At 39.8% G+C, this 27,994-nt stretch overlaps 1 protein-coding gene across 4 annotated transcripts in view; it reads right to left on the bottom strand.

The window, feature by feature from the left end:
• Positions 1-27,994, bottom strand: part of LOC126259245 (C-1-tetrahydrofolate synthase, cytoplasmic) — a 170,769-nt gene that overhangs the window by 77,019 nt on the left and 65,756 nt on the right. For all 4 annotated transcript variants that reach the window (XM_049955870.1, XM_049955869.1, XM_049955872.1 and 1 more), the window contains exons 3-5: positions 15,299-15,497; positions 8,059-8,195; positions 3,052-3,144 (exon numbers count right to left, since the gene is read on the bottom strand). In XM_049955870.1, coding sequence (XP_049811827.1) covers positions 3,052-3,144; positions 8,059-8,195; positions 15,299-15,497 — 429 coding nt within the window. The remainder of the gene's footprint in view (positions 1-3,051; positions 3,145-8,058; positions 8,196-15,298; positions 15,498-27,994) is intronic.

The raw sequence follows: 27,994 nt of genomic DNA, 5'->3' as shown, positions 1-27,994 counted from the left end.
ATATAAGTGCCAGTCAGTTGTGTGGCAACAACACAGTAAGATTCATCAACATGGAGATGTGATAGAATGGCAAAAAGAAACTATCATGTCTGGATGTGCCCATGTTCATCCCGTGAATGAAGTCATCTGATCTGGTGGTGTATCACAGTTTCTACAGGGAATCATATAACTCTTTTGAAAAATGCCTTTCTGAGAATGATGTCTGAAATATGCCACTGCGATACTAACAAGGGAACCTCCCCATTGCACCCCCCTCAGATTTAGTTATAAGTTGGCACAGTGGATAGGCCTTGAAAAACTGAACACAGATCAATCGAGAAAACAGGAAGAAGTTGTGTGGAACTATGAAAAAAATAAGCAAAATATACAAACTGAGTAGTCCATGTGCAAGATATGCAACATCCAGGATAATGTGGGCTCAAGAGTGCTGTGGTCCCGTGGTTAGCGTTAGCAGCTGCGGAACGAGAGGTCCTTGGTTCAAGTCTTCCCTCGAGCGAAAAGATTAATTTTTTATTTTCAGACAATTATTATCTGTCATGTGACGCACATGCCGTCTTCGTATAGAATATATCAGATGTGTTTTCCTGAGGAGGAATCTGTTGACCTATGACCTTGCGATCAAATGTTTTCGGTTCCCATTGGAGAGGCACGTCCTTTCGTCTACTAATCGCACAGTTTTGCGGTGCGATCGCAAAACACAGACAGTAAACTTATTACAGTGAACAGAGACGTCAATGAACGAACGGACACATCATAACTTTGTGAAAATAAAGAAAGTAAAATTTTCACTCAAGGGTGTACATGAACCAAGGACCTCTCATTCCGCAGCTGCTCACGCTAACCACAGGACCACGGCGCTCCTGAGATCAGATTATCCTTGATGTTGTATATATTGCGCATGGACTACTCAGTTTGTATATTTTGCTTATTTTTTTCATAGTTCCATACAACTTCTTCCTGTTTTCTCAATTGATCAGTGTTCAGTTTTTCAAGGCCTATGCACCGTGCCAACTTATAACTAAATCTGAGGGGGGTGCGATGGGGAGGTTCCCTTGTAAGAAGTGGGAGATTAAGTCACTAATTAAATCACTGAAGACTAAGGGCTCTCATGGATATGATGGAGTACCTAGCAGAATATTAAAGTACTGTGCTGCACATGTTAGCCCTATACTCAGCCTTATGTGTATTTTTTTCTGTAAGAATAGTGGGTTTCCTGAATGATTAAAGAACTCAGTAGTAAAGCCATTTTATAAAAAGGAAGAAAGGGATAATGTAGACAATTTTAGACCTATTTCTATGCCAGCAGTGTTTGCTAAAGTTACTGGAAAAGCTGTGTATGTAAGTATAAATTATCATTTTATTTCGCATAAATTGCTATCAAATGTACTGTTCGGTTTTAGAAATGGTTTAACAAATGAAAATGCTATATTCTCTTTTCCCTTGGAGGTACTGGATGGATTAAACAAAAGGTTTTGAATACTATGCATCTCCTTTGATTTAATTAAGGCATTTGATAGTGTTTATCACAAAATTTGCTCCAGAAGTTGGACCATTATGGAATATGGGGAGTAGCTCATAACTGGTTAACCTCTTCTTTAAAAACAGTCAGCAAACGATCATTCTCCAAAGGTCTGAGAATGATTATGATGCGGGGCCTGAGTTGGGTACGGTTAAATGGAAGATGGCCCAGGGATCAGTGCTGGGGCCTCTCCTGTTCCTTATTTGTATCAATAATATGCCTTCTAGTATTACAGATGATTCTAAAATGTTTCTTTTTGCTGATGATACTAGCTTGGTAATAAAGATGTTGTGATTTCATGTACCAACTCATTCCATGACCTTGGAGATTTGCTCCTCAATTTGGTCCTAGGGGACTAGACGTGTAAAATAAAAAAAATAATAAAAAATAAAAATCAATGTACACTGCCCAACAAGTTTACGAGGAGTGGTGATCACTCGCAGCCACATAACACAGCATAAGAACAATGATCATAAAAATATCCTAACCAGCAGGGACAATTTCTCAGTAAACATAGTGCAGTGAACATCTGGAATTGATTAACCTGCAAAAGGCCATTGATCACATTGTACATAAAGATTCTCATATTCAATGAGCCATACAACACAGAAACTGGATGATAGCTGACTGGAAGCAAGTAGTGTGGTCCAATAAGTTGCAATTTTGCCTTTTTCCACAGCACACTATGTCCTGTGCATCAACAGCCCAATAATGACTTTAATCTCTAGCATCCGAAGGGTTAGTTCAGGCCAGAGGTTGTTCTGATGTTTTTTGTGCCATGACTTGCACCACCTCAATTAGGTGGGTACACTGAACATGGACCAGGATGTTTTTTTATTTATTTCTGGGTGACCAAGTGTTACCCACTCATCTACATCTCCATGATGAGTATGCTGAGGGCACCACCATTTTCCAAGATGACAACATCCATGTTCATAGAGCAGCACACTTATGTTCTGGGTTTGATTAATTCTCAGCCATCCTATCACACCTTGACTAGCCATGTATATCGTCTGATCTTAATCCCACAGAAAACATCTGGGTCTGTCCAGAACATCAGATGAAATGTGTCAAACAACATCCCAGTAGCTCTATGGGATCTAATCATCAACAAGTGGTTTCAGTTGAATAGGCCATACCTGAAGAACCTTGGGAACTCCCATCATCACTGCATTCAGACAATCATCAAGGCCAGAAATAGTGTTTTAACACTATTAATAGTGTTGAACAGTATTAACAGTGATGTCTCCTGGGGGTACTAATTTTTTGTCTGATGTAGTAGCTATTACCTTCATTTGGGAGATGGTGGTACTAAGTCTCCAACACAGCAGCAACTTCTGATTCAGTTGATGATCAACCTATAGCTTACGGTGCCATCAGGACCACAAGTAAGATAGTACAATTTTTCCACATTCCTCAGTACAGCTACAGCTGATTATACATTACTACTTCTATTTCTTACTCTAGTCCAATGACCTTATTTTTACTCTTTTCACTTGGTATTTCAAGTGCACCTTAAAACTACTACATACCTTTTTATTAATTCCATGACACCATTTGGAGTGCATGGCAGGAAACCTGTCAGATCACCAACTGCTACTTTTCCTTCATTAACTGTGTTCAACCTGTAAGAAAATAAATACTTCATTTCTTTTGGTAAATATCCCATTCCACACGCAGTGACCACTCTAAAATGTTGAAAACATGTGAACAGAATAACATTGTATCACTAAAAAAAGTGATACCCTTGGATATTTTTTTTTAACGTAAATATGAAATGAAACTTTTTTGTTGCTCATGAAGTAGAGGCATTCTTTCAGCATGGTAATTCAATCTATCAGAATAGGACTAAACATTGAGTCCTCCTGTGATTTTTCATTACTCTGCAACTCATTTGAGTGACAAGAGAGACAGAGCACACAAAGAGTTGACTGCCTAATTCCAAACAACAATCTTTCATAGTGTCAAAATGTCTCCTCTTTTATGCTGAAGAAAGAAAGTTCACATACTAACCTTGGCACATTTCTAATATCACCAAACTTATGAAAACAAACACTAGTTCCTATTGCTTTTATCCACAGAGGTAGTTATTATTAATACTGCATCCCCACCACCCTGGAGCATGATTTTATCTTGAGTCCTCACTGATAGTCTTGTGCTGTTTGTCTGCATTACATTGATGGAAAACCCCAAGCAAGGCATTTGTACTAGTACAGCATTATTCAGGCTGCCAATTAAAAACAAGATTCAAGAACAATCACTAAAGCAAAGCAGCCATTGTATTTCCACAAATCAGAAGCAGCGCAACTGTGGCTCAACTTCCAAACATAGTTGACCAAGTACTGAATAAATAATTATCTAGTAAAACAGTTCACAATGGGAAGGATCATCCATGATACTCAGTCTCCATAAATAAACTCCTAAAGAAAGAGAGACTACTGCATAATAGGAAGAAGATAAAACATGGTGCTATAGAATCATAATAGGAGGAAGATAAAATATAGTGCTAGAGAGAGTGATACTAAATGAAAAGTGTGGCTGTAAGAAGGGCAATCAATGTGTGTAGTTTTAAATGACTACCGTAGCAGGAGCATGAGAGATTTCTCACATAACCCAAAGAAATTCTGATCATGCACAAAGGCTATCAGCGGCACCAAAGTTAGTGTCCAGACCCTCATGAACAGCACAGGAACTGAGGGTAGCAAAGAAAAAGCAGATATGCTGAAGCTGTCTTCAAATGTTCCTTTACTAAGGAATGTACTGAAGTAGTCCCCCCCATTTTTAATTCTCACATACCTGCAAAGATGAATGATAAAGGTATTAGTGTCAGTGGTGTTAAGCAAAAACTGAAATCACTAGGATTGAACAAGGCACCAGGGCCCAATGAAGTCCCTATCAGATTTTATACAGAATGTGCAGTTGAGTTAGCATCTCTTAACAATAATTTTCTGTCAGTCCCTCAAGCAACAAAAAACTATGACTAATAGTTGGAAGAAAGCACAAGTCACACCTGTTTACAAGAATGGTAACAGAAGTGATAAACAAAACATCATCCAATATCATTAACCTCCATCTGTTGTAGAATCTTAAAACATATTCTGTGCTTAAACACAATAAGGTATCTTGAACAGAGCAACCTCTGCCATGCTAACCAGCATTGATCCTGAAAATTTTTGTCATGCTAACCCCAGCTCATGCTTTCCTCACATGAATTCCTGAAAACCATGGATCAAAGCAGCCAGGTTAGATGCAGTATTTCTTGACACTTGAAAAGCTTCTGATTCAGAATCAAATCACCATTTATTAACGAAACTATGACCACATGGGGTACCAAATGAAATTTGACTGACATTAGCATTTCTTGGTAGGCAGAACAGAGCACTTTACCTTGGATTGAGAGTCACTGACAAGAATATATTACAGGGAAGTGTGTTGGAACACACCCTGCTAATGTTGTACATTAATTATCACAGCTGTCCCCAGCTCGTGGTCTAGTGGTTAGCATCACTGCCTCTAGATCACAAGGACCTGGGTTTTGTTCCTGCCCAGATCTCATGGACTGAGTGTTTGTGTTGTCCTAATTATGACATCTCATCCTCTTTACAAAGACATGAAAGTTGCTAAAGTGGTGTCAAGTACAAAGACTCCAGATAGGGTCTCCAAGTCAGTAAAGCATGTCTTTTTTTTCATCTTTCACAATCACTTTCTTACAGGTTAACAAAGAAACATTGAAAAAATTGACTCTGTAGAATTTAGTTTTGGCATGATATCAAGTATATCCAAAGAGTAATGTAAACTGAAATAATATGGGGCTGGTCAAGATCCATATTTTACTATAGTCATTGCACAAAACATTGTTTTCTCCACACTTCTGAACAATAAATAAATTTTTGCTGGTTTCATTTGTAGTTCCCTTGGATTCCAGTAGCTAGATAACTGGTTTTATCATACATCTGCCCAAATAAGTGGATTATAAGTCATTAATGTAGTCACTAAATGGTAAAACATGTGTCTTGACTGTCAACATAATTTTATTTCTGATCACATGATCCATTCACCCCCCCCCCCCTCTCCCTCCCATCCTTAGCCCTTATCATCAGATCTGTGGCATAAAACATTGGGTATAGGATAAGATATTAAAAGGAATACATTGCATCAGAGGTCGTACCTACCTGAATCATTGCAGTGTGTCTTGTCAGTTACTATTACATCACATCATCAGTGGGCAGCTTCTCATGAAGGGTGCAAGAAAAAATACTATGATTAACAGGAACCACTGACATTTATGGCCTAGCAGCAAATTACTCTTATAACACTGATATCACCAGTCACTGCAGTTAAACTGCAAAACATTGAGGGAATCAGTCATTGTAATTTTGATATGTGCTGCCATGCTATGTTTGAATTCCAGCTTTGGGGCACTGCAACTATGGCTTTGTTGGTGAAAATTTGATCCCTGTAATTAACAATTTTTTCTTATAAATACAACCTAAATGATAGGTTTTTCATTGTTATTTGTTTTTCCATCTTAATAACAATAACAACAATAATTGATTAGAACAGCAGCTACAAAAGACAGCCATCCAAACAAACAAAGACAGCCATCCAAACAAACATATATTTTATTTTGCTTTTAATACACATTTTTCATATAACTATTATGCCTGATGGCACTGCATTACTTTCACTGACAGCATCATAGCAGTTGGGCACTGATGGTGTTATGGAGCAGTAAGTGACAAGGCACTCTGTATGTTTTCTGCTGTGACAACTAGAGATGGGCAAAACTGTTCTTTTCAGAGATTGGATCAGAACTGTTCACTCCCTGAAATGAATTAGCTGTTTCTCATGACTCACCACTCATTTACAAAAGAAAATAAATGAAAGGCACATTGCCCTTTAAACTTGGTTTATTCCAGTACTATACCTGTATTTTGATCTTATTTGATCCTATTTTGAAGTAACATAGATAATGAGTAAGAATTTTGTATTGTTTATTGAAATTTCCACGATATGACAAAGTTTTTGATTATTGATTTATTTTGCACTAGCGTGGTTTTTTGGGTGATCGGAAAATGTTGTAACTTGAGATTTACATTAACAATATATTTGGCTATAATGTATTAAAATTTCATTAACCTCATACAAATACATCGCAAGCCATATATTTTTCCTTTCGAAGACGCCTAAAATCGCAAAATCCGTACCAGAATAAGAAAAAAAAATATAAATTTGACTGTAAAACGAAAGTGCTGCATATAGCCTTACGCAGAATAAAACAAGGAAAATATTGGTGTATCACATTTTGCGATACGTTTATCGGTTCGCTCGTAATTAAAGCGTAAATTCGAGTGTCCATAATAAAAATCCTATAGTAAGAGTAGTCATCAGGAACCTAATCTAATCAGTTTAAACAAATAAAAATAAAATAAAAACAATTGATGTATACATAACATAATAATGTAATATACATAGCGGTATTACTATGAAACTATGAAGAACAATATCCAGTGGGGGCAAACTCCGATGCAGAGGCGCTGAGTCGAGCAGGTCGAGCCGCGAGCTGTATTACTGCGTGAGCTGAGACCGCAGAGACCAGAGTGACACCAGAGTCGCTTTGCTCGACGCTCTGGCTAGAGTCGAGACGGTGGGGTGAGCGTTGAGCGGGCGAGTTCCGAGGGTGGGGGGAGCTCACCCGCTCCGAGACAAAAATTAATCGTCCGCTCCCTTGCGAGCAGGTTTTTGCAAGTAGTTCCTATGTTATCCGCTAGGTGGCTCTCTGTCCTGTTGCTGGCATCAACTGCCCAGAGGGCAGGACGTGCGACTGAAACGATCGCCGACAGAGTGCGATGCGAAGTTAAGCTGCGCCTGACACTGCACAGTGCACACGGCAGACGACGCACAGAGACGGCCCGGCATATGTGAAACACAAAATCCAATGGGGCACTGCACAATGCAGGCAGCCAAGGTAGAAGCAGGGCAGAGGCCGGCGCTGGCTGTGTTGTGTGGCGTGCACTGTGCTCTGACCAGCAGAGGCGCTGCTGATATGCTCCGTCTCTCTCTCTCTCTCTCTCTCTCTCTCTCTCTCTCTCTCTCTCTCTCTCTCTCTCTCTCTGCCTGGGAAACGTTTGGAGCTACCGTTCTTTTTTTCTGAATCACTGATTGTTCACTCCTTTGAAAGATTGAACTCTATGAATTAGTTCAAGAGCGGATCCCCCATCTCTAGTGACAACGTTGCTGAAATGTACTCCTTGTAATGTCTTGCTTCATATCCTATCTTTTATGCCACAGGTATAATAATACTGTTATCCTAAAATGCTTCATCATACAAAAACTAAAATTATTTTGGCACTCAAAGAAAAATTTTTACCATTTAGTGGCAACATCATTGCAAATCTCCTTACAGGCTTTTCACCTAAAGTTATAATATTTATCAGGTCTTCAGATAATTCAGTGCTACTGAGAAGGATGTATTCATATTTTTGAAACTTCCTGAATGGCTGTAAAGTGAATATTAAATATGAAAAAACTTGGCTTACCCATCAACATCCTTGTCAGGAGAGACAGCATCAGTTACACGGTGTGAGTCAATAGGATTATCGGAATCCAATGGCATCTGGACTATGATACCATGTATATTTGGATCATTATTCAGTTTTGATATTTTATTGAGAAGCTGAAAAAATTATCATCCTATATAGATACATGTGTCACAATGTTCATTTCTGACTTTCTCACCTCATTGTGCAAACATAAATGATTACATTTTCTCTTTTCCAATCAACAACAGATATAACATTTATTGTGATTTTACACACAGAAAAATAAAATGTGAACATAATTTTATTTTACAAAATGCACAGAACATTTACATATTTTGCATGAGTTTCATCTTTCCACAGTGTCACACAGAAGAAGCACCCCATTATCCTATTTACTGGGGCACACACAGTTATCTATGTTAAACAGATACAATGAGAATGAAAGGTTCTCAAAAAATTGAAAGATCCAGCAACTGAAATTCACAATCTGCTACTTTGCTAGGGTGGGAGGTGGCAGGGGTGGGGGGTAGGGGGGGGGGGGGGGGGGAGAACTGGAAAAGGTATGGTAAGGAAATACAGAATCACAAACTACTCTGTATCTTAAACAGAAAACTGTACAAGTGAAGAAACATGATTACATCCCAAACAAATATCAGTCCACTTCAGCCTGGCATTTTTGTGTCATCAATCTTCTGGCTGGTTTGATCTGCCCCGCCATGAATTTCTCTCCCATGCCAACCTCTTCCTCTCAGAATAGCACTTGCAATCTATATCATCTATTATTTGCTGGCTGTATTCCAAACTCTGTTTTCTTCTACAGTTTTTACTCTCTACAGCTCCCTTTAGGGCCATGTAAGTTATTGTGTGATATCTTAACAGATGTCCTACCAACCTGTTTCTCCTTCTTGTCAGTGTTTTCCTTGTGTTCCTTTCCTCACCGATTCTCTGGAGGACCTCCTCATTTATTACCTTATCAGTCCCCCTAATTTTCCACATTCTTCTGTAGCACATCTCAAATGCATTGATTATCTTCTTTTCCAGTTTTCCCACAGTTCATGTTTCACTATCATACAATGCTGTCCTCCAAATGTACATTCTCAGAAATTTCTTCCTCATATAAGACCCATGTTTGACACTAGTAGACTTCTCTTGTCCAGGAACACCCTTTCTGCCAGCACTAGTCTGCTTTCTATGTCTTCCTTGCTCTGACTGTCACAGGTTATTTAGCTGCCTACAGAGCACAATTCCTTAACTTCATCTACTTCATGATCACCAATCCTGATGTTAAGTTTCTTGTTGTTTTTACTTCTGCTACTTCTCATTACTTTCATTGTTCTTCAATCTACTCTAAATCCATATTCTGTACTCATTTCACTGTTTGTTCCATTCAGCAAGCCCAAAACTTCTTTTCATTTTCACTGAGGATAGCAATTTGATCTGTGAATCTTATCATTGATAATCGTGAATTTTAATTCCACTCTTGAATCTTTCTTCGATTTCCATCATTGCTTCTTCAATGTATAGATTGAACAGTAGGGACAAATGACTGCATCACTGTGTTACACCCTTTTTAACCTGAGCACTTTGTTCTCGGTCTATCACTCTTATTGCTCCCTCTTGGCTTTCATACATAGTGTGTATTACTCATCTTTCCCTATAGTTTACCCCTATTTTTCTCATAAATCCAAAAATCTTATGCCATTTGACATTGTTGAATGCTTATTCCAGGTTGACAAATCCTATGAATGTGTCTTGATATTTCTTTAGTCTTGCTTCCATTATCAACCACAACATCAGATTTGTCTCTCTGGTGCCTTTACCTTTCCTAAAGCCAAACTAATCATCATCTAAAAGGTCCTCAATTTTCTTTTCCATTCTTCTGTATATTATTCTTGTCAACAGTTTGGATTCACTAACTGTTAAGCTGATTGTGTGGTAATTCTTTCCAGCTCTTACAATCTTCGGAATTGTGTGGATGACGTTTTTCCGAAAGTCAGATGGTATATCACCAAAATCATACATTCTACACGTCAACATTAGTAGTCACTTGTTGCCACTCAGCACCCCCAATGATTTAGAAATGTTGATGAAATGTTATCTATCCCATCTGCCTAATTTGATCTTAAGTCTTCCAAAGCTCTTTTAAATTCTGAATCTAATAGTGAATCCTCTATCTCTTCAATATCTACTCCTGCTTCTTCTTCTATAACATTGTCTGGCAGGTTTTCCCCCTCATAGAGGCCTTCAAAGTACTCTTTCCACCTACCTGCACTCCAATCTGCATTTAACAGTGGAACTTCCATTGCACTCTTAATATTACCATCCTTGCTTTTAATTTCATTGAAGGTTTGTTTTGACTTTCCAGTATGACTCTGTCCTTTTCGATTTCTTCACATTTTTCATGTAACCATTTTGCCTTAGCTTCCCAGCACTTCCTATTTATTTCATTCCTATGTGACTTGTATTTCTATATTCCCAGTTTCCCTGAACGTTTTTGTACTTCCTTCTTTCATCGATCAACTGAATTATTTTTCCCATTACCCAAGAATTCTTTGAAGTTACCTTCTTTGTATCTATGTTTTCCTTTCCAGCTTCTGAGATTGCATTTTTTAGAGATCTTCATTCCTCTTCAACTGAACTGCTTACTGAGCTATTCCTTATCACGGTGTCTATAGCATCAGAGAAGTTTAAGCATATCTCTGCACTCCTTAGTACTTACGTATCCCACTTGTCTGCACATGAATCTTCCTGACTAGCCTCTTAAACTTCAACCTGCTCTTCATCATTACTAAATTGTAATCTGAATCTATATCTGCACCTGGGCATGCGCCTTACAATCCAGTGCCTGATTTCAGCATCTCTGCCTGACCATGATGAAATCTAACTGAAACCTTCCCGTTTCTTCCAGCCTTTTACAAGTATATCTCCTGCTCTTGTGATTCTTGAATAAGGTATTCCCTATTAATAGCTGAAATTTACTGTAGAATTCAATTAGTCATTCTCCTCTCTCATTCTTAGTACAAAGCCCATATTCTATGTCTACATCCACATCTATACTGGGCAAACCATGGCAGAGGGTACATCCCACTGTAACAGTTGTTAGGGTTTCTTTCCATTCCACTCACATACAGAGTGGGGAAGAATGATTGTCTGAATGCCTCTGTGTATGCTGTAATTATTCTAATCTTAACCTCACAGTCCCTATGTGAGCAATATGTAAGGGCTTGGCAGGCACCCCCCAGAGATCTGACTGGAGGACTAGTCTGGAGTCTTTTTCCAGTGGAGAGATCATCACAACACTTTTCCAATTACAGACTACATGTCTTGCAGATAAACATTAAGTGTCTTTAATGTAGTGGTTTGCATTGCCTCCTGCTTCCTCAAGCCATTGATCATTGCTGATTCTTTTGCCTTTGGGGCAGTTTCCTAACCCATGGACAAGCGAGTGCCCTGAACCTCTGTCCACTCCTCCGACCTCTTTGACATGGCCATTGGTTGAATGAGGGCGACTTCTTATGCCATCGGTCACCACTGCTGATGATTTTTTACTCAAAACATAAACAGTGGTAGGGTTCAAGCCCGGAAGTGAGGAAGGTTTGATTACTAATCTAAGTTGCTACCCCTAGACCATGGGTGCGGGTCTGGCATTGAAATAAAACATTCAACTGGACAACCCACCAGATTCTCTGGACCAATCCATTCAGATAAGATCAGAGTGACAATCGATAGCTACAGGCAAAAGTTGTTAATAGCATTTATCCAGAGTTCACTATAGTCCACTTCTGGAGTCTGAGGCACAGGCAGTGACTGCAGTGTTGCCAGTTCGAAGCAACAGTTGCGGTACATGTATACACATGTTTTGTGCTTGAAGACTGCATGTTGCCTGCAAGTTATGTATGTTGCTGGCTTAGGTACAATATGTCACTTACCGCCACCATCAACGAAGACAATTCACAACAAATGGAATAAAAATTCACTAAATAACTTGTCATGATCACATGTAATGATCACATGTAATGCTCACATGTAACAGTAACACGTATATTTGAAATAAATTACGTAAATACTGAAGAAATTCAGAGTAGGAATTTAACCCCATGGAGAAGAAATAAAAACTTTGAGGTTCACCGAAGACATTGTAATTATGTCAGAGACAGCAAAGGACGTGGAAGAGCAGCTGAACGGAACGGACAGTGTCTTGAAAGGAGAATATAAGATGAACATCAACAAAAGCAAAATGAGGATAATGGAATGTAGTCAAATTAAGTCGGGTGATGCTGAGGGAGTTAGATTGGGAAATGAGACACTTAAAGTAGTAAAGGAGTTTTGCTATTTGGGGAGCAAAATAACTGACACTGGTCGAAGTAGAGTGGATATAAAATGTAGACTGGAAATGGCAAGGAAAGCATTTCTGAAGAAGAGAAATTTGTTAACATCGAGTATAGATTTAAGTGTCAGGAAGTCATTTCTGAAAGTATTTGTATGGAGTGTAGCCATGTATGGAAGTGAAACATGGACGGTAAATAGTTTGGACAAGAAGAGAACAGAAGCTTTCGAAATGTGGTGCTACAGAAGAATGCTGAAGATTAGATGAATAGATCACATAACTGATGAGGAGGTATTGAAGAGAATTGGGGAAAAGAGAAATTTGTGGCACAACTTGACTAGAAGAAGGGATTAGTTGGTAGGACATATTCTGAGGCACCAAGGGATCACCAATTTAGTTTTGGAGGGCAGCGTGAAGGGTAGAATTCATAGAGGGAGACCAAGAGATGAATACACTAAGCAGATTCAGAAGGATGTAGGTTGCGGTAGGTACTAGGAGATGAAGAAGCTTGCACAAGATAGAGTAGCATGGAGAGCTGCATTAAACCAATCTCTGGACTGAAGACCACAACAACAACAACAACAACAACAACAACAAATACTGAAGACATTTAGAGGCATTTTTAATGTAAACCAAATGAATTTTTCTATTTTTTTTTTTTTTTGCCCTCTTGTGGAAACTGTTTCAACAAGATGAAAATAAGAATTTAAAAGGTCTTATGTCACTACATATTTATATATATATGTGAATAATACAGTATTCATGACAACAATGGAGAAAGTAAAAATACCCACTCACTCACCACACAGTGGAGACACTGGTAGACAGGACACACAATAAAAACAGTAATTTGGAAACTCAGTTTAGAAAATTATATGTTGTTCTTCAGAGCACACATCTAAACCTACAATCTGCAAACCAGTGTGAAGTGCATGGCAGTGGGTACAGCCTATTGTACCAGTTATTACAGGTTTTTTTTCCATTCACATACGGAGCACGGGAAGAATGACTGTTTAAATGCTCCTGTGCACACTGTAACTAGCCTAACTTGTCTTCACAATCCCCACATGACTGATATGTAGGGGCCTATTGTATATTCCTTGAATCATCATTTAAAGCCAGTTCTTGAAACTGTAAGTAGGCTTCTTTGGATTGGTTGTGTCTATCTTCAAGATTCTGCCAGTTCAGTTTCTACAGCATCTCTGTGACACTTTCCCATTGGTCAAATAAACCTTTGATCATTAATGCTGCCCATCTCTGTACACATTAAACATCCCTGTTAGTCCTATCCAGTACGGGTCCCACACATTGTATGTGTACTCTGAAAAAAAGAGCATAAGCTCATAAGCTAAGCCAGTCCTAATAATGGAATGTCCAGGTTGGAATATCAACAATAAGAAAAGGACAGATTACTACTCACCATAAAGATGGCATGTTTAATTGTGGACACACATAACGGAAAGATTCTTTTACACTGAGCTTTTGACCAAAGCCTTCTTCAGAAAAGGAAACACATACACATTCAAACAAGCAAGTGCTCCTCATGCACACATAACTGCTATCTCCAGCCCTTCTGACCAGAAAGCAACTGTCGCATTGTACAAATGTGGTAACCCAGAGTGGAGCAGGGTACGAGTGAGGGCAGGGAAGTCAGGCACTGTCTGGCAGAGCGTGCAGGGACTAAATGGTGGCAAGACAAGGCTGCCAGGCACAGTATCAGGAGGCTGTGGAGGAAGGGAGTGGGGGGGGGGGGGGGAGAGAGCAAAAAAGATAAAAGACCAGTGAGTGTGGTGGTGCAGCATTGCACATAGTAAGGGTGAGTGGACATGAACTGGGAGATGATGATACAACAGGCAGGGCAGAAACTGGTCGGTGGAGGGAGTAAGGATGGTAGGTTACCGTAGACTGAGGCCAGGATAATTTCAGCATTGGCTAATATGTTGTAATGATAACTCCCATCTGTGCAGTTTAGAAATGAGGGTGGTGGAGGGGAGGCCATCTGGATTCTCCACAACTTTTCTGAACTGCACAGATGGAAGTTATCATTACAATATATTTTCCACTTCAAAATTATCCTGGCCTCTATCTACAGTAACCTACCATCCCCACTCCCTCCAACCATCAGTTTCTGCTCCCTCTGTTGCATCACTTCCGCCCAGTTCATGTCCACTCACCTTCATTGTGTGTTGCTCTCTGCCAACACACCCACTGATCTTTTCTCTTTCTCTGCTCCTCTCCTTTTCTGCTCCCCATTTTCCCAGCCCCTCTCTCTCCCACACAGCCTCTCAATGCGGCACCTGGCAAGCCTTGTCCTGCTGCCATCTGGTCCTGCTCCACCAGACAGCACTGACTTCTCTCCCCCATATGTCCACCTGTACCCTGCTGTCACCCTCTCCCTACTGACTCCCGCCTCTCTCTGGACTGCTGCTTTTGTACAACGTGATAGTTGCATTCTGGCTGGGGTGTCCAGAGATAGTGGTCGTGTGTGTCTGAGATGTCCTTACTCATGTGAATGTGTGCATGTTTTCTTTTCTGAAGAAGGCTTTGGCAAAAAGCTCAATGTGTAACCATCTTCTCATTGTGCCTGTCTGCAACTCAGCATATCGTCTTTATGGTGAGTAGCAATCTATCCTTTTTGTAATATTGTTAACTAATTCTAATATTTGTATTGGAAACAGGATTTCCAGTATCATTACAACCATATGGAGTAAAGACTCTACTATTTTGAAATATGGAGTGACATTACTATCAGGAGTTTTATTTCCCATGTTTAGCTGACAGCCATAAATTAGGAACAAAATTCAAAATTTTCTGGGAAATTGCATGTGATTAAAATATAGTTATTCAGAAGAGCATTAAACATTTTCATACATTTAAATGATTGTGATGTAGCAGCTGAGAGTTTCATACCTCTATCTCTGTTATGCTCTTTGGCAGCTTGATATGAGTAGCTTCTATTCCAATTTCTGTAGCAGCTTTGATTTTCATTCGAATGTAAACATTTGAATCTTCACGGCCACCAACTTGAACAATGGCAAGTCCTGGTTTGAAATGTGGTAATTCATTCTTTATATTTGCTACATCTTTTGCCAACGACTCTCGTATTTCTCTGTGAAAACATAAATTTACTTAAGCGAATAGAAAATAAAGGCTGGAATAAAATAACATGTTATTCTATCACTTTTATTAGTTACTTTGACAAAATCTTTGATAAGACATCAACAATGTTAACGCAAATACAGAACTTTCAACATTACGAACAGTTAATGAGGTTCAACAAGAAATAGTACAGTGTTGACAAAAATATACTTATAATCATTCAAATAAAGACCACCTGAGCTTTTAGCACTGACAGTCCATTTTCATGATAGTGTTCTCTATCCATCTCTCTTAACATGGAGTACTTGCATGAACTATTTGAAAATGGTGCACACAATATAATTTTCTAAAAAACTATTTAAAATAGTTTCTCTGACAAACAGTTAGCAAACCTCCCCACTCCAAATCTATTGATTGCTATAGGAGATAAGAAGGAAGATTAGGGCTTAATAGCCCACAACAACCAGGTCATAGAGATAGAGCACAAGCTTGGAATAGGGAAGGACAGGGTAGAAAATCTGTCGTGTCTTTTCAAACAAACCATCCTGAAATTTGCATTAATAGATTTAGGAAAAGACCCATCTCTGAGGACATTAAAAGTCAATGCAGTTGTAAGAGCAATGAAACTGTATAGTTAAAACAACTGTAACATCGTCTGAAAGGTCCATATGTACTTAAGTAGACCAGGAGGCATTTTAATAAAGAAGATTTTTTGCAATTGAATTCTTGATTAAACAGGTCACTGATTATGTTCCACATCAAAATTAGATAAAAATTCTGAACTTCTGATTTGTCTATCTATTGCTATGCTGGAAAAAGCAACTGACTGGCAAAAATGCACTTGGGAGCTCTAAAGCCCAAAACCTACTTCTAACAGGTCAACTATCACCATCATGAGTCTATATGGATGGTAAGAACCACCTATGTGGATCCCACAATCCCTGTTACATTACAATAATGTAAGCTAAAAAATTAGAAGTTTGTTTTTGGCTTTAAAAGTATTCTTACTTAGGTACAGTATAGACAGTTGCTTTTCCTGATGAAGACACTGGAGAAAGTTTGGGAACAAAGTTTCTAGCATCAACTTTTTTGTATGAATAATATGGGATATCACATGAAATTTGAAAGCGAGTTGAGAATTTCTTGGTACAGATAAAGCACCACTTTATCTTGGAGGGATAGCCATTGACAGATGTTGAAAGAGCTTCTGATGTGCTCCAGCAAAGAGTGTTGGGATCTTTTCTCTTCGAGCATATTATTGACCTGGTGGACAATACTAGTAGTAACTTCCAGACAATTTGTAGATGATTCAGCTGTCCAGTTCAGTTCACTGCACGTTCCATGGACAGCTGCACCAAACCAGTCTTCAGACTGAAGACCACAACAGCTACATACCTTACCTAGAACAGAATTGAATCATACCTTTCAATGTTTCATTTGTTAGTCCTTTCATTCTTTTAACTTTGCTGGGCTTTATTATGGTGCTTGCATCATCAGAAAAGAGCACTATGTCTGCTTTATCAGTGAAAGACAAGTCATATAGCAAGAACAGGTGTTGTCTTAGAATTGAACCCTGTGGAAAACCAGTAGTAACCCCCCCTCCCCCTCCCTCAGAGCTGCACAAACTGTCCAGCAACCATTTGCAACCACAAGTTTCTCCATCAGCACATTGTGATTTACACAGTCAAATAGCTTCAACAAACCTCAAAATGAAATGATGAAATCTTGTCATTCAGATATTTTCATACATGGTCAAATAAATAGTAGATCAAATGCTCAGTGAAGAGGCCATTCTGCAAATCAAATTGTGACTGACTCAGAATCTTATATTTTCAGATATGCTTAACCACTTTTAAATGGATTACCCTTTACCAAAACTTTCGAAAAGGATGTTAATATTAAAATGGGTCAATAGTTATCAAAATATGACCTAGTGTTTTGTAAAGGGGAGTCCAACAATGGAAAAGGCTGAGTACAGTAGCTATAATGGAAGAACTTGCTTTTAATATTTGCTTGAAACGTTCAACCTTGTGAAAATTTCTACTTTCAAGAAGTTATTTATTTTCTTAATTTCCCTGGAAGAGGTCAGAGTCACCTCACATTGACTGAATGCTTGTGATATTTATTTTCACATATTACTGCAATGCTTTTTCTTTCCCCTATTATAACTAATAAGCCATCATGGTCTCACATGCCATTTAAAACTGGATGAGAACAAACTTTCTGAACTATGTCCTCACAGACAAAAATGTTGTCTGTTAAGTTGCTAATGAACTGCAAAATTCTGGTGGGAAAGTTTACAACTGAGGCTGTACTGTAAGTCTCAAATACAATTTCTATCCCTTTCCCTCCTTTCTTTTCTTTAGCTAACAAACCTGCTAAGCTGTCTTTCTCCTTCCTATTAACTTGCAGGTTATGCTTCATGCATCGTCACTTCCCCTACATCATCAATTTGAACTCACTGAAGCAATCATCTCAGTTCTCAGGTAACTCACTGAGCAAGTTTGTAAAGCCAAGGCTCATCATTCTGCCAAATAAACTTGGCAAGACTCACATTTGTGTTCATATTTGCTGCTTTTAGTGTGGCTAGGTCACTCCTAATGCTAATCTCACGTATGAGCTGTTCCCTGCTCAGACCCTGATCCTCATCCTCTAAATCCCTAGTTAATGCCTTAATGTCCTTTATGTCCAGGCCAAAATTTGCACTTAATTTCACAAGCATTGTTAACTGGAACCCTGATTCTAAATTTTGCTACAGATGTTGGCCTACAGTCCCCCTCCAATAACTGCTGCCTGGCAACAAAGCTGTTTGTTTTTCCAATTAAAAAGTAACTGTCTCAATCTGGTTATAATTATGTGATCGATCTTAGGTTTAGTAAAGAACTCTGTACATATGTACGTTTCTATTGCGACAGCACTGACCACAGGCAGTGCCCACAACCACAGCTGAAGACTCTACCATCAGCTGGACTCAATGACCTGCTGACACAGCAACCCCAGTAAAAGCAGCTGCTACTGCACTGTCCCCTTCCGCAATGCCACGATTGTGTCTGGGATGCTGACAAACTTTTGGGGAACTTCCATACTAGCCAGAGGGTTAGCCAACAGAAAGGGATTCAGCAGAAGTGTGTCTCCCTTATGGTCATCTCCAGACACCTGTATTTAAATGTTAGAGGCAGCTGAGCAACATCAGGATAGCTGGGTCATGCTACGGTGCTCAGCCTGTATTCATAACACAGCCACCACCGTCATGTTCACGCAACAAACCATCGACCACTGCCTGATCATCCGTGCCCCTAGCAGCCAGCACTCTGCTACACCTTACGGTCCGAGGCACAAAGTGAGGAACCCACCTTCTCTGCACTGTGAGGGCTCACTGCCACTCTCCAGTCTGTGTTCCACGTTCATCACCATGGCCACTTCTGCCAGGTAGGCCTGCGTAGCCCCACTGACCAGTCTCCAAGTCACTGTCCCACAGTCCTAATCAAGCAACAGCAGTCCAGCCCAATGTAGAGGTAGCAAAGCTGTGTGCAACCATTTGGCTCCACAGGAAACACCTGGGTCAGAACATCCGTGTCTGAGTGCTTGGGTCCAATGGTCAACACATGCTGTCTGTTGTTGGCCTGCTGCAGACATACTGCTCTATGTTTACTTATGTGTGAAAATAGAGAACCTGAGCAATAGATTGGCTGCCTACATCATTTGCACCTCCTCTCACCTCCAGCAGAGAGCTGCTCACCAATATGGACACCCATTACACAATCTACAGCTTCTCTTTTTCATATTTTGGTATTTTCATATGGTTACATCATTTTCACCTCCACTCACCTCCAGCAGAGAGCTGCTCACCAATACCGACACCCATTACAAAATCTATAGCTTCTCTTTTTTGTATTTTGGTATTTTCATATGGTTTTGAGTAGATAATAGGTACTTCTGGTTGTTGATTAGATGATTCTGCTTCATTTTGTTACTAGACTGCAATTTTTGGTGCAATTAATAATGTCGATAAAAATACACTCCTGGAAATTGAAATAAGAACACCGTGAATTCATTGTCCCAGGAAGGGGAAACTTTATTGACACATTCCTGGGGTCAGATACATCACATGATCACACTGACAGAACCACAGGCACATAGACACAGGCAACAGAGCATGCACAATGTCGGCACTAGTACAGTGTATATCCACCTTTCGCAGCAATGCAGGCTGCTATTCTCCCATGGAGACGATCGTAGAGATGCTGGATGTAGTCCTGTGGAATGGCTTGCCATGCCATTTCCACCTGGCGCCTCAGTTGGACCAGCGTTCGTGCTGGACGTGCAGACCGCGTGAGACGACGCTTCATCCAGTCCCAAACATGCTCAATGGGGGACGGATCCGGAGATCTTGCTGGCCAGGGTAGTTGACTTACACCTTCTAGAGCACATTGGGTGACACGGGATACATGCGGACGTGCATTGTCCTGTTGGCACAGCAAGTTCACTTGCCGGTCTAGGAATGGTAGAACGATGGGTTCGATGACGGTTTGGATGTACCGTGCACTATTCAGTGTCCCCTCGACGATCACCAGTGGTGTACGGCCAGTGTAGGAGATCGCTCCCCACACCATGATGCCGGGTGTTGGCCCTGTGTGCCTCGGTCGTATGCAGTCCTGATTGTGGCGCTCACCTGCACGGCGCCAAACACGCATACGACCATCATTGGCACCAAGGCAGAAGCGACTCTCATCGCTGAAGACGACACGTCTCCATTCGTCCCTCCATTCACGCCTGTCGCGACACCACTGGAGGCGGGCTGTACGATGTTGGGGCGTGAGCGGAAGACGGCCTAACGGTGTGCGGTACCGTAGCCCAGCTTCATGGAGACGGTTGCGAATGGTCCTCGCCAATACCCCAGGAGCAACAGTGTCCCTAATTTGCTGGGAAGTGGCAGTGCGGTCCCCTACGGCACTGCGTAGGATCCTACGGTCTTGGCGTGCATCCGTGCGTCGCTGCGGTCCGGTCCCAGGTCGACGGGCACGTGCACCTTCCGCCGACCACTGGCGACAACATCGATGTACTATGGAGACCTCACGCCCCACGTGTTGAGCAATTCGGCGGTACGTCCACCCGGCCTCCCGCATGCCCACTATACGCCCTTGCTCAAAGTCCGTCAACTGCACATACGGTTCACGTCCACGCTGTCGCGGCATGCTACCAGTGTTAAAGACTGCGATGGAGCTCCGTATGCCACGGCAAACTGGCTGACACTGACGGCGGCGGTGCACAAATGCTGTGCAGCTAGCGCCATTCGACGGCCAACACCGCGGTTCCTGGTGTGTCCGCTGTGCCGTGCGTGTGATCATTGTTTGTACAGCCCTCTCGCAGTGTCCGGAGCAAGTATGGTGGGTCTGACACACCGGTGTCAATGTGTTCTTTTTTCCATTTCCAGGAGTGTATGCAGGTATGGAGCACTTCATAGCCTACAAAATAGAAATTCTAAAATTTTTTAGTCAATTTTGACTTATTTATAAAAAAAACATTAAATTACTGTAATTAAGTGGGCAAATGTCAAAGCCTTTAAAGAAATTTAAAATAAACAATACTGAAACTGATAAAAGCCATAGAAGGGAAGAACATGTATTTATACTGATAAAAAGAAATTTTGATAAATACTATAATTATAATGATTTTAAACAAAAATATTAAATAATAATTAAATCAACTAAAACTGATATTCTTATGAACAAGTGAGAAATCATTATTGTTTAGAAATTCTAAATATGTCACTGCAAGAGGCCACAAGGGCTGTTCTTGTCATGGTTTTTAGTTCTGTCTTTCTTATTGTTTCGGACAAATCTGGTGGACACTGTACAAATTTTTCCTTGTGTATTAAAATAGCTATTGTATAAAACACTTCAAGATTAAAGGAGACCACTCAATGAAAAGCAGTAGTGTTGGGTTGGCACCTATGAAAGGAAGAAAACTTGCTAGCTTTTGGAGTTATTCTTTGACGACTTAGGGGATTTACGTTCTACAAGGACTTGTAATATTTATTGTATGAAACAGCGTATTTTTACTTTTTAAATTTCCATGGACCAACTCATCTCACTACCAAAGGTAAGTATACCTTTAGTACAGTTAACTCCATGACTGGCATATGGTAACGATGCATAGCTTTTGTTCTAGAAAAAATCACTGTGCTGTTTAAATTATTTCAGGCATTATTAATTCTCAATAAATTTGGATGGGGTAGCAATGTTACATTAATCTCACTCAAGTCTGCTTTGTGCATGTCTTATGCACCCAATTTCCATCTACTGTTGGATCAGGCTCTTCATCTCCTACTTCAGAGAACAGTTCATATTTATTGTCCAGTCAAGGACAGAATGAGCTCTACAAACTAAACACTTTTTGCCCATTACCTGTTACATTTTCTCATGTCCAAGTTTCTTTCCCTTCCTGAATTGCCATTACTCAAATTTCATGCCCTCGAGTTCCATATGAAGGGCAGGAACTCTAGCCTATACTTCAGCAATTTTTCTGGCTATAATAAATTACTATTTGAAAAAAGTTTCACAAAAATTCAGTTCTGATCAACGTATGATTTCAATGAATGGCAACTTGCTAGAAATGTTGAGAAACAAAAAAATACGTACTTCACAAAAAGCAAAAACATAGTATCTCATGACTACATCATCAATGGAACACAATTGGGATCAGTCAACTCATAAAAGTAAGTGGGTGTAATGATTTGTGACAATATGTAATGGAACAGTCACATAGGCCCAGTTGTAGGTAAGGCAGGTGGCAAACTTCAGGCATTGGTAGAATACTGGGAACATGCAGCAGACTACAAAAGAGATTTCTTCCAAAACACTCATATGACCCATATATTGCTACCTCCTAAAAAATCTTTAAAAAAAAAGTGAAGATAAAATTAGAGAGATTCAAGATCACATAGGGGCTTATCAGCAATAGATTTTCCCTGCAAACCATATGCGACTGGAGCAAGGAAAGGGCCGCACACCACACTGGCTTGAAGAATGTAGATGTAGATGGAAATCGTTTAAGTGTATGATATGCACATTGAACAGGTCTAATTGAAATAAAACAATCCCATGTTTACAGCCCTGTTTCAATAGCCTAACGAAATACTCTCCGAAGAGACAATTCATTGAAAGCTCCGTAATTCCAATTGTACCTAATAAGTGATTTTGCGTAATACATTATATCTCATAAAATTTATTATTTCATTTGTTTACTTGTGTGTACTGTTTGTCAAATATATGTTCGCAATATTTTGCTTTCAGTAATGAAGCCCTAAATAAGAAAAATTAGGTTAGCATTTTTGTTTTTCAGTATTTTATAAAATATGATGTATATCCCATGTAAAAATCTTTTTTATTGTATACGCCAGTTTTGTTAATTTTATAAACTTGGACTGTAGTTTCGTTGTCTTCATTGTTAAAAATATAGAAATAGGAGGGGCACAAGGCTCAGAAGAGGTGAGTTGGAGACAGTTTTGAGACACAACCACTGTGTCGCACGTCTCTGCAATAATCTAATTGTTGTAATACAGTACTGTGATTATGTAGCCTGTTATGCGGAGTGGGTTCCCACTAAGAAGAAGTGGTGCAGTTTGTCATAAATAAACCACTATAAAACGACTTGGTACCTGGATTATTTCATGGAATTTATGTAACTTGATCCAGTTAGCAGATGAAATGGACATGGACAACGATGGCTCCAGCAGCAGCAGCAGAAAGAGGAGGAGGAAGCAGATTACTCTGAGTTACACCAAACTAAGATACATATGAACAATGAACTGAACTATATATGTGCCACTGCAAAACTAATTACTAACGTGTAATGTTTGGAAACTGTTATAGCTGTTTGAGACATTGGCATTTGTCTCAAAGTTATCTTTGCGTGGTGGAGGCCAAAGTGATCAAAAGATACTCCCATGATCACGCATTCTTGATGTCTATGGAAGACAATTGTAATGACAAACTTTTGAGATTTCTTGTCTAAATCAAATAATCTCTTTTAATGTTGTAATTTTTGCAACAATCTCAGTCTTTCACCCCACCAGTAAAAAGCACAGTTCCGTTACATAATGGGGGATATTGAACAAATACAAAGAAGAACAGCTCAGTTTGTTTGAACCACAGGAGAGCATCATGGAAATGTTGAGATAGCTGAACTGGTAGAAACTACACTGCAAAAGAACCAGTAATAAGTGAGGAATCTAGAAATACACTACTGCCTCCTTTGTGTTGCTCTCATAGAGACAACCAAGACAAGACAGACCAAATACTGTGAGCATGAAGACATTTAAACAGTATAGATGTAAACAGATAAAATACACTCAAGAACCTTGCAATGTCCAATCAGAATGAAAATTTTAGCTTCTTATGAAAACCCATATTGACCATCATCGTGCTGGCAGACACGTTATTGGGTGCAGTGCTCTTAGTAATACAAAGAACCCTGTGGATTTCTTTTTATTTTCTCAACGTGTGGCACCCACTTTGATACACCATAAAATTACAGCTTAAAAGTTACTGTTGCACATTCTGATCTCCGTGAAATCTTTGACGACAGTCATGTTGGTACATGAGACAAGATTTTTCTTTCATCGTCTATAAACATGTTTATTCACAAGGCTCGTGCAGTTACTGCTTATACTCTTAAATCACAATTTTTTAATATGTAACTGTAAAAATGTGAACATATTATCCACATTTGATGTTGCAATAAAGTTTATAATGTGTCATTCAAGAAATTAAATATTTTACTTTTGAAACAGGGGCTAAGAACATTTAATTATGCCAATGAATAAACAGAAGAATTGTGACTCAAGTCACTCTAATCTATATTTGTACTTTTCAAGAGAATTAATTATTTTCTTCCCTCCCTTCACCAATGTTCTTTATAAAGAGTGATCACCTTGTAAACTGCAGATCAAGTTCTCTAATTTTACTGTTGTGAAAATTACATGGTCAAGTTTGTGGGAGGAAGCAATATATTATATGACTCATCTTGAAAGGTATAGTCTTAAATTTGTAGGAGCAATGCTTTTCAAAACACATAACAGCTTTTTTGTGTTAGAGGCTTCCTCTGGAGTTGTACATGTTTCTGTGGCATTCACTTTGAGCAAACCCATGATGAATCTTATAACCCTCTTACATCTATTTCTACATATAATCTTCTTACACCTACTTCTACATCCATACTCGGAAAACTGCTGTCAAGCCAGTCAAAGCTCATGCAAAACTCAGCTTGCCATTTTCTCATATTATATCCCACAGAACACAGATGGAGAGCAACAGGCAGATACCATATTCCTAGATTTCCAAAAAGCGTCTGACATGGTGCTTCATTGCAGACTGTTGACGAAGATACGAGCATATGGAATAGGTTCCCAGACATGTGAGTGACTTGGCTTCTTAAGTAAAGAATCCAATGTGCTGTCCTCAATGGCAAGTGTTCATCAGAGACAAGGGTATTGCCAGGAGTTCCCTAGGTAAGTGTGATTGGACCACTATAATTTTCTTTATACATAAATGATTTGGCAGACAGGGTGGTCAGCAATATGTGGTTGTTTGCTGATGAAGGCTATGGTGTACGGGAAGGTGATGTCATTGAGTGACTGTAGAAGGATACAAGATGGCTTAGAAAGAATTTCTAGTTGGTGTGATGTATGGCAGCTAGCTCTAAATGTAGAAAAATGTAAGTTAGTGCAGATGAGCAGGAAAACAAACATGTAACATTCAAATACAGCATCAGTAGTGTCCTGCTTGACACAGCCACCTCATTTAAATATCTGGGCATAACACTGCAAAGTGATATGAAATGGAATGAGCCTCTGAGGATCGTTGTGGGGAAGATGAATGATTGACTTTGGTTTATGAGGAGAATTTTGGGAAAGTGTGTATCATCTGTTAAGCAGACTGCATATAAGATGCTAGTGTGACCTATTCTTGAGTACTGCTTGAATGTTTGGAATCTGCTCCAGATTGAATTAAAGGAAGACATCAAGAGGCACGCTGTCAGATTTATTAGTCGTAGGTTCGCCTATACAAGGGCGATTTACTTGAGGACAATATTATGGAAATGGAAGGGGATGTAGATGAAGATGAAATGGGAGATAGGATACTGCGTGAAGAGTTTGACAGAGCACTGAAAGACCTGAGTCGAAACAAGGCCCTGGGCGTAGACAACATTCCATTAGAACTACTGACTGCCTTGGGAGAGCCAGTCCTGACAAAACTCTACCATCTGGTGAGCAAGATATATGAGACAGGCGAAATACCCTCAGACTTCAAGAAGAATATAATAAGTCCAATCCCAAAGAAAGCAGGTGTTGACAGATGCGAAAATTATCGAACTATCAGTTTAATAAGTCATGGCTACAAAATACTAACGTGAAATCTTTACAGACGAATGGAAAAACTAGTAGAAACCAACCTCGGGGAAGATCAGTTTGGATTCCGTAGAAATATTGGAACATGTGAGGCAATGCTGACCCTATGACTTATCTTAGAAGCTAGATTAAGGAAAGGCAAACCTACGTTTCTAGCATTTGTAGACTTAGAGAAAGCTTTTGACAATGTTGACTGGAATACTATCTTTCAAATTCTGAAGGTGGCTGAGGTAAAATACAGTGAGCGAAAGGCTATTTACAATTTGTACAGAAACCAGATGGCAGTTATAAGAGTCGAGGGACATGAAAGGGAAGCAGTGGTTGGGAAGGGAGTGAGACAGGGTTGTAGCCTATCCCCGATGTTATTAAATCTGTATATTGAGCAAGTAGTAAAGGAAACAAGAGAAAAATTCGGAGTAGATATTAAAATCCATGGAGAAGAAATAAAAACTTTGAGGTTCACCAATGACATTGTAATTCTGTCAGAGACAGCAACGGACTTGGAAGAGCAGTTGAACGGAATGGATAGTGTCTTGAAAGGAGGATATAAGATAAACATCAACAAAAGCAAAACGAGGGTAATGGAATGTAGTTGAATTAAGTCTGGTGATGCTCAGGGAATTAGATTAGGAAATGAGACACTTAAAGTAGTAAAGGAGTTTTGCTATTTGGGGAGCAAAATAACTGATGATGGTCGAAGTAGAGAGGATATAAAATGTAGACTGGCAATGGCAAGAAAGGCGTTTCTGAAGAAGAGAAATTTGTTAACATCGAGTATAGATTTACGTGTCAGGAAGTCGTTTCTGAAAGTATTTGTACGGAGTGTAGCCATGCATGGAAGTGAAATATGGACGATAACCAGTTTGGACAAGAAGAGAATAGAAGCTTTCGAAATGTGGTGCTACAGAAGAATGCTGAAGATAAGGTGGGTAGATCACGTAACTAATGAGGAGGTATTGAATAGAATTGGGGAGAAGAGAAGTTTGTGGCACAACTTGACTAGAAGAAGGGATCGGTTGGTAGGACATGTTTTGAGGCACCAAGGGATCACAAATTTAGCATTGGAGGGCAGCGTGGAGGGTAAAAATCGAAGAGGGAGACCAAGAGATGAATACACTAAGCAGATTCAGAAGGATGTAGGTTGCAGTAGTTACTGGGAGATGAAGAAGCTTGCACAGGATAGAGTAACATGGAGAGCTGCATCAAACCAGTCTCAGGACTGAAGACCACAACAACAACAACAGGTTCGAATAACACCCAAGTATTGCAGAGAAGCTCAGGAACTCAAATGGGAATCCCTGGAGGGAAGGCAACACTCCTTTTGTGAGGCACCACTGCAGAAATTTGGAGAACTGGCATTTGAGGCTGCGTGTGGAATGATTCTACTGCCATCAACATACATTTTGGTTGGTTGGTTTTGGGGAAGGAGACCAGACAGCGTGGTCATCGGTCTCATCGGATTAGGAAAGGATGGGGAAGGAAGTCGGCCGTGGCCTTTCAGAGGAACCATCCCGGCATTTGCCTGGAGTGATTTAGGGAAATCACGGAAAACCTAAATCAGGATGGCCGGACGCGGGATTGAACCGTCGTCCTCCCGAATGCGAGTCCAGTGTCTAACCACTGCGCCACCTCGCTCGGTGCCATACATTTTGCATAAGAACTGTGAAGACAAGATGCAAGAAATTAGGGCTCATATGGAGGCTCTTATACAGTAGTTTTTCCCTTGCCCTATTTGTAACTGGAACTGAAAAGGAAATGAATAGTAACAGCATGTGGTATCCTCTGTCATGCACCATACAATGACTTGCAGAGTATGTATGCAGACACAGATGCAGATATGTAAGTGCATGGCAGAGTGTACTTCCCATAGTACCATGTATCGTGATGTCATTCCATTTATAAATGAGACACAGGAAAAATGACTGCTTAAATGCCTTTGCACACACTTTACTTAGTCTAATATTGTCTTCATGATTTCATTACTATGATAATGATTCATAACTGGTTGTACCATATTTCTTGATACCTCACTTAATACTGGTTCTTGAAACTTTGACAGGATATGTGACAGCTATTTTCAAACAGCTGTCAGTTCA

The sequence above is a fragment of the Schistocerca nitens genome, chromosome 5, assembly GCF_023898315.1.
Source record: "Schistocerca nitens isolate TAMUIC-IGC-003100 chromosome 5, iqSchNite1.1, whole genome shotgun sequence".
Lineage (NCBI taxonomy): Eukaryota > Metazoa > Arthropoda > Insecta > Orthoptera > Acrididae > Schistocerca > Schistocerca nitens.
This window is presented reverse-complemented; position numbering and strand designations above follow the sequence as displayed.